We start from the raw sequence: 7,642 nt of genomic DNA on the forward strand, positions 1-7,642 counted from the left end.
GGAGCCATTAAAATATTTATATAATTTAAACAGCTCCAAATCAAATATTTATGCATTGATTCAAAAATCCAAAATGTGTAGTAAAAATGTGCATCACCTCTGGTTGTTGTTCCCAACATTATCCAAAGAGCATGAACATTTTTGAATAGCATTTTGGGTTCATTGAAAATCCATTTTAAAGTTGAACCTATTTGAATTTGCTTTGGTGCTAGGGTTTGAAACATCCCCATTTCAATTTCATTTGAAATTTAAACATGATGCACAAAGCAAGCCTAGGACCATACCAGAACTAGGGATGTGACACCCCCCACCATATTTCAAATGTCCATTTTTGAGATTTCCAAGTTACCGGTACTTGCTTAATTAGTAGTGTTTCGGCAGAGACTATTAAGTCGATCTTCCGCCTAGATCTTTAAGCTACACCCATCAAAAGTTGAGGAATGGACTATGCCTTGTAGTGCAGGTTTTGTGCGAATAGCTTTCACTCAAAGTCATAGCTTGCACCTAGCTACCAGTAGTGTACCCCGCGGGTGGAGCATATTCGTCGTACTCCCGGGTCTCTCCATGAGCTTACTAGAGGTCACCCAAGTTTCATTGACTACGACTTTAACAACCAGACTCATATATGTGTGTTATATCAAGAATGCTATGTAGGACAACATCTTCACTAAACATAGCCAATAAAAACACACTGAACCTTGTTGCCAACTTTCCTTACAACTCTAAGAGTTTTGCATCTTCACCTTGGGAGGATTACTCTCCTCTCTTAACCAATAGCTTGTTTTTACCACATCCTAATTCATGGAATCTCGATCACAAAAGCTGGGTTACTACTATGGTGTAACACATATGGATCTCGTACCCATCTCCCTTGATGCATTATCTATCACATATCACGATAGTTCCATTGTACAGGGATATGACATGTTTTTGTCTATTTGAATATATGTAATAGTTATTACTGTAGAGTTCCTCAATTTATTGATAGACTTCGAACGTCTCTTCACGTATCTTGAGGACTTTTCATTATCCTTAGAATTATGATTCATAAGAATACTCGACACTAGTTTTTCAACCATGTGGAAGTCTATCAAGAGGTCACGCAACCACTGTGCCTCGACAGTGGTTGTATGTAAAGCAGTAAGTTAGACTTCCATGGTTGATCTCATCGATATGCTCTACTTACAACATCTCCATGACATGACGCCACCTCCATGAGTAAAAACATACCCACTTGTGGCATAAGGCACATCGACATCAGAAAGTCCAGTTCGAATTACTATATCCTTCAAGCATGATAAGATACCCTGAATAGTGAATTCATGTGCATGACAATGATCATCATCCGGGTTTGACATGAAGCTTCGCAATCTTATCGCAGCAAAAGAGGTATCAGGTCTTGTTACGCTAGCTAATTACATGGGTGAACCGATAATTTGAGAGTATTTTAATTGATCTCTCGCTTCTTTCTTGTTCTTACTAACTATCACAATGGGATCATAAGTTGTTGAAGAAGGCTTGTTGTCTATAAAGCCAAACTGGCCCCAAGGCCTTCTCAACATAGTGAGATTGCTTAAAATAATCTCACCCTCATCTTTAATTTCTTAGAAGGGCAATAGAGCAATCATATAGTCTTCCAAACAAGTGATTGGGAAAAAAAGAAGTTCAATCTCTAGCATACTCATATGCCAATGCACTATATAATGATTATTATTTAGTTCTAATACAAGATGTCACCATTGACAACATAACTGACAAGTGATGAAATTTACCTAAGACACTACCCATGAATGACAGGTGTTCCACTGGTGAAAGTTGACCGAAAACATGCTCAAAAGCAAGTCACCCTCTTCATATTTGAAAGCATCGTCGACCTTCAGAAGAAGATGACAGACACATTTTAATGTTGCATGATCTACCAAGTGAATGTCAATAAAGGATTTTTCATCCTAGAGGGTACAATGCACGAACCAACAATGCCACATCTGGCATACCGAATCAACTATCTATCATAGCCCGAAGGTTAGATTGTTGACCTCACAAGCAATGCCTTTAGCAAAAAGAAGGCACACATGCCACGCTGTTCATGAGTCACTCCACGACGCCTCCACCGAAATCACCATGATTCCTCTTTGGTTAACCGCCCTATGGTGCAAGAGCTTTGTGTCACCCCGCAACAATCATCCCTCTGCTAGATTCCGTCGCACAATCTACCTGCCATGATATGGAGACAGGAGGACAATGACCTCGACCAACGCAAGGGAGGAGAAGCCCGGAGATGAGAGCACAATGACCTTGACCAAGGCAAGGGAGGAGAAGCCCCGCCACCATGGGGAGAAAACTGGAGGTCGTCCCCAATGGCGGCGATGGATGTGCAGCAACAACAGGCTTTAGACGAGTGTGTGGAGATCCTTCGGAGTTGCATGGGTGAAGGCTTGAGATAAAACCATATTTTTGGCCCCCTGTAATATAAAGATCATGCGATGAATTTTCAAAAAGGAAAGAAGAGAGCATGACATGTCTTAAAATTAAACCGCAACATCTTATATCATCCTTCCATGTGATATGTGTTCCCAATCCATTATCACGAGATAGTCGAATTGAGCATGAAGGGTCATGTGAAAAAACCCCACCGAATAACTATTCTTTTACTACAATCAAGTTCAAGCACTAACTAAACAATGAGCCTAAAACATTGCTGGTCCTAAACTGCATCAAGATGCCGTAATTGGACAATATCAGTGAGATGAAAAGGGGCTCATATGTAAATTGCAAACAATAAAGGGGGCAAATGCAATTTGTCTTCTCTCCCTTGTCTAAGAGACAGTGCCTTCAAAGATGGTGATTAAATACCTTTACAACCCTTATATAAGGCAATCTTCTCTAGCTCATACTCCTCACAAACCCACACAGAACCCCTCCGTCTCCTCCTCCTTGGCTTTGCTAGCTTCCTGCTCCCTTCGCTTCCCACATGCAGCCATATCTTGAGCTAGCTTCTCTCCGCATCACCACCACCATCCCGCTGTCCCCAAGAATATATAGCACGATCTTCCTCGAGGCCATGGCTGCCATGGCCTATATAGCCCTCCGGGGCGCGGCATTGGCCGCCATCGTCGCCCTCATCCATTGGGTGTACAGGTGGCGCCACCCCAAATGCGCCGGCACGCTCCCGCCGGGGTCCATGGGCATCCCCATCATCGGCGAGACGCTGCAGTTCTTCGCCCCCAACCCGACCTGCGGCCTCTCCCCCTTCGTCCGGGACAGGGTGAGGAGGTACGGGAGCATGTTCAAGACGAGCATCGTGGGGCGCCCGGTGGTGGTGTCGGCGGACCCGGACGTGAACCACTACGTGTTCCAGAACGAGGGGAAGCTGTTCGAGAGCTGGTACCCGGACACCTTCACCGAGATCTTCGGCCGCGACAACGTCGGCTCCCTCCACGGCTTCATCTACAAGTACCTCAAGACCCTCGTGCTCCGCCTCTACGGCCAGGAGAACCTCAAGGCGGTGCTCCTCGCCGAGACCGACGCCGCCTGCCGCGGCAGCCTCGCCGCGTGGGCGGCGCAGCCCTGCGTCGACATCAAGGACGGGCTCTCCACGGTAAGATCGAACGATCGATCACCACGCGCCAGATGATCCAGTTCGCGGTCTGCTCGGGGGGTAGATGGCTAATGCAGGTTCTTTCTTTTCCTTTTCAGATGATCTTTGACCTTACGGCCAAGAAGCTGATCGGCTACGAGCCGACCAAGTCGTCGGAGAGCCTGCGGGAGAATTTCACGGCGTTCATCCGCGGCCTGATCTCGTTCCCCCTCAACATTCCCGGCACGGCCTATCACGAATGCATGGAGGTATGCCCACGCCACACATTTCATTTGCCCGGCCCCTCTGTCTCTTCCGCAGCTAGCAGCAGCTGTGAATTAATCTACAGTAGCATAGTTGCACAAAAGTATAGCTTCAAATTGCACCTGCTGTGAACAGTGGGTACATGTGAAGCCAGCAACTAAATTAATGAGCACGCACAGATGTACTTGTCAAGATATATATGGCTGCGCACATGCACTCCTTAAACCTCAAGGACGATATATATAATTTCCATCAAATTCAGTTCCCTGCTTGATTGACAGAGAGTGAACTGTACGGTGATCCTTTTTTAAAAATAAATGGCGGTGGTGCAGGGGAGGAAGAAGGCGATGAAGGTGCTCAAGGGCATGATGCAGGAGAGGATGGCGGATCCGGAGAGGAAGTGCGAGGACTTCTTCGACCACGTGATCCAGGAACTGAGGAGGGAGAAGCCGCTTCTGACGGAGACCATCGCGCTGGACCTCATGTTCGTGCTCCTCTTCGCCAGCTTCGAGACCACGGCGCTGGCGCTCACCCTCGGCGTCAAGCTGCTCACGGAGAACCCCAGAGTCGTCGACGCGCTAACGGTAAGTGTTCTCTGCCACTGCCACAGAGTTAATGAGAGGATTAGCCGAGCAAATTTCTTTTCATTTGACTGGAAATGAAGCAGACACTGACTGAGAAATCACGTGAACAGGAGGAACACGAAGCGATCGTCAGGAACAGGGAGGACCCAGATGCCGCGGTCACGTGGGCCGAGTACAAGTCGATGACCTTCACAGCTCAGGTGAGCCTAGCCTGGATTTATGCACCCTAGCTTAGATAGTTTTCCGAACAAAACAAAAAAACTAGCTTAGATATTGCAACTGTACAAGTTGCCTTGTTAGGATAGTAACAACATCTTGAGATGCTAATAATGGGATTAAACGAGTGGCCAGTTGCAAGTTATTAGTAGCACAAGAATCTTGGGGTCCCAACGCTGCAGGCTGCAACTCTGCAGCTTCAGAGTTTGTGTTTCCCGATTGTTTAACCAAGTCCCAATCTCCGATGCAGATAGATAGTCTTAGTGTAGTTACTAGAATTTTCTTGAACAAGCCCGTTTATAATTTCACCAGACAAGTAATAAGGTAGAAAACCCCCAGAAAGAGAGTAAAAAGTAATTTCTGAACTCTGAATTTCTGAAACTGACGCCCCTGTCCCTCAATTTCCATGGTGAAGGTGATAATGGAGATCGTCAGACTCGCCAACATCGTGCCGGGGATTTTCCGGAAGGCCTTGCAAGACGTTGAGATCAAAGGTAGGACGACGATCACATGCATGGCATCTCTTCTTCTCAGACCAGGTCCTCTGTTAGCAAGTTGCGGCGAATCTTCTTAACTCCGTGTTGTGTTTGCCACCTTCGTCGCAGGCTACACGGTTCCAGCGGGATGGGGTATCATGGTGTGTCCGCCGGCGGTGCACCTAAACCCTGACATATACGAAGATCCGCTGGCGTTCAACCCATGGAGGTGGCAGGTTCGTCCTCGATCTTCACCTCATCTCTCAGAAACCATAGCATTCTGCTTCTTTCAAGTTGATGATGGCCGTTCGGGTCATGGTGTCCGGTCGTTCAGTTTGTTCCTGTCCTATTGTTTGGAGCTACAGTACCTAGGAAGTAGGAGGCGCCATGATCTGACCTGCTCAACGAACTCGCATATATTCTCGTCTCCGGTCTCGCCATTAAAGCACAAATCGCAGGAAACAGTACTCTAATCAACTGCAGAGTTCCAATTGTTAACATGGGTATTAGTATAAGATATCAGGGTTCTGATTCCAAGACCAAACTTGTCTACTGAGATCAGGAACGAATTCGGTTGTTGCCCATGCAGGATGTGAGAAGGAACCATCGCCGAAACTTCCCTGCCTAGTAGTTTAACAAGGAGGTCAAAATGGCAACAGATGCAGTAGTACGTGCCTGTGTCTTTGAACAAGAAGTAAAAAGATATACACAGCATGTCTAGTTGCAGTAACCACATTGGTTACTGACCATTGTTTATTTTCATGTTTGGGGTTCAGGGTTCTAGACTGACAATATCTCAATCCGGTACGTAGATAGAACCTCATGTGCCATTTCACCATTTCCCCAGTAAAAGGACATAATGAAATATAACAAAGTACAAGGCAAAATCTTCAAATAGAGAGCTGCCTTGCCAATCTAGGACATGTATCTACGGATGCGGTAGCAAGTTGCCATCAGGTTCACTTTATCCTGCTAGGTGATCGAGTCTAAATTGGCATTGTCGAGTAAATAAGATTCGGTGGCGTTCCAAGATTGTGTGAGATGTGCTACTACTTAAAGTGCGGCGCACTGCAAAAATAAATAAAATCATTTGGTGATGTTAATTAGAAAGAAAAAAATCCACATCGAAACCCGGATTCTGATTTGGTCTTTGCTGAACAGGACAAACCTGAAATCACCGGTGGAACCAAGCATTTCATGGCGTTCGGAGGCGGGCTCCGGTTCTGCGTCGGAACCGATCTCACCAAGGTCTTGATGGCAACATTCATACACAATCTTGTTACGAAATACAGGTAAAATTTTGTCACCTCTAAATAAGTACATATAGCAAGCTTTCTTCAACTCTTTCTGCCACCTTAAGCTCTGAACAGGCAAAATCTGAACAACTGTATATCTTCCTCATGTTCAGATGGAAAACGGTCAAAGGAGGGAACATAGTCCGGACGCCGGGCCTCGGCTTCCCGGATGGCTTTGACATCCAGCTCTTCCCTAAGAACTGACCCTTTTTTGATGATATCTGGACAGTTTGGTAGTTGCAGTTAAACACAAGATTGTGCCTGCAAAAGATCATATTTTAGGATGGAAAGCCATATACTTAGTCTAGTGATAGGATACACATCCCTAGTTATAACTACAGTCATATTACCGAGTACCACATCTCATGGATCCAGAATGGGTTTTTTGTACTTTTGGCTGTTCGTTTTCCATGTGGTTAGTCATCTACCCATGTGTTGTGTGTAAATCAGTCCCATACATCTCAAATGAGAAAGAGAGCATATTACATAAAACTGTTGTGTGGAGCCATGCCTGAGAGCTCCAGTTGTTCTCAGCTTGTTCAGACAGAGAGGAGAGGCTAATAATATCTCCCAAACAGCCTAGCCCTCAGGGCAGGAGCACCGGTGACTGTTACAATGCCAATGTGTCGCATGGCGTGGTTAAGAGCCACACTTAATAATTGAAAAGCCAGGAATTCTCTGCAGATTTTAAAACTGAAATTAGCGTGTCATGGACAACGGGAATCTAGCTGTTACCTGACAGAGCAGCCCCCCTCGGGTCGCCATTCCATGCAAGCAACTGAGACCCAGAAGCCAAGTTGATCTCTGAATGACACCTTTTCCAACTCAAAACCTTCAAACATGTTGGTGTCCTCTGCGCTTTGCTGTCCCTGCGCTTAAATTTTGCCCGTCTTTGCTCGCACGCCGGGAGGCGTAGATGGCACAGGGGGGGATTTAAAAGTGATGGTGTCCAGAGGCTTCTGAATAATGGCGTGCTAGTTGGGGCAGATGTGATCAAGGGAAGCTTTCTGTGGACATGCCGGGGACAAGATCTCGGCCGCAGGAACAAAATCGCAGGATTGAGATTTTGCTGCCGAGCAGCTCAGCCCAAGCGCGTCTGAATCGCTCGCTGGCGTGACCGGGCAATGAGTAAGCCGGCCGGCCGTCAGTCAGCGGGTACGCAACAGGCAACACTCAACTTTCCGTTGGCGGATGGCCCCTCTTGCTTCCAGAAGGTTTTTGTTTGGATCT

At 46.3% G+C, this 7,642-nt stretch overlaps 1 protein-coding gene across 1 annotated transcript; it reads left to right on the top strand.

Moving 5' to 3' along the window:
- The first annotated feature begins 2,916 nt into the window (after positions 1-2,916).
- Positions 2,917-6,904, top strand: LOC123185820 (cytochrome P450 87A3). Its single transcript, XM_044597647.1, has 8 exons — positions 2,917-3,598; positions 3,697-3,846; positions 4,174-4,425; positions 4,536-4,625; positions 5,057-5,135; positions 5,247-5,353; positions 6,279-6,409; positions 6,526-6,904. Exons 1-8 carry the CDS (start codon positions 2,972-2,974, stop codon positions 6,614-6,616), a joined length of 1,527 nt encoding a protein of 508 aa, XP_044453582.1. The 5' UTR covers positions 2,917-2,971; the 3' UTR covers positions 6,617-6,904.
- The last annotated feature ends 738 nt before the right edge of the window (positions 6,905-7,642 follow it).

Source organism: Triticum aestivum, chromosome 2A (assembly GCF_018294505.1).
Source record: "Triticum aestivum cultivar Chinese Spring chromosome 2A, IWGSC CS RefSeq v2.1, whole genome shotgun sequence".
In the NCBI taxonomy this organism is placed as follows: Eukaryota; Viridiplantae; Streptophyta; class Magnoliopsida; order Poales; family Poaceae; genus Triticum; species Triticum aestivum.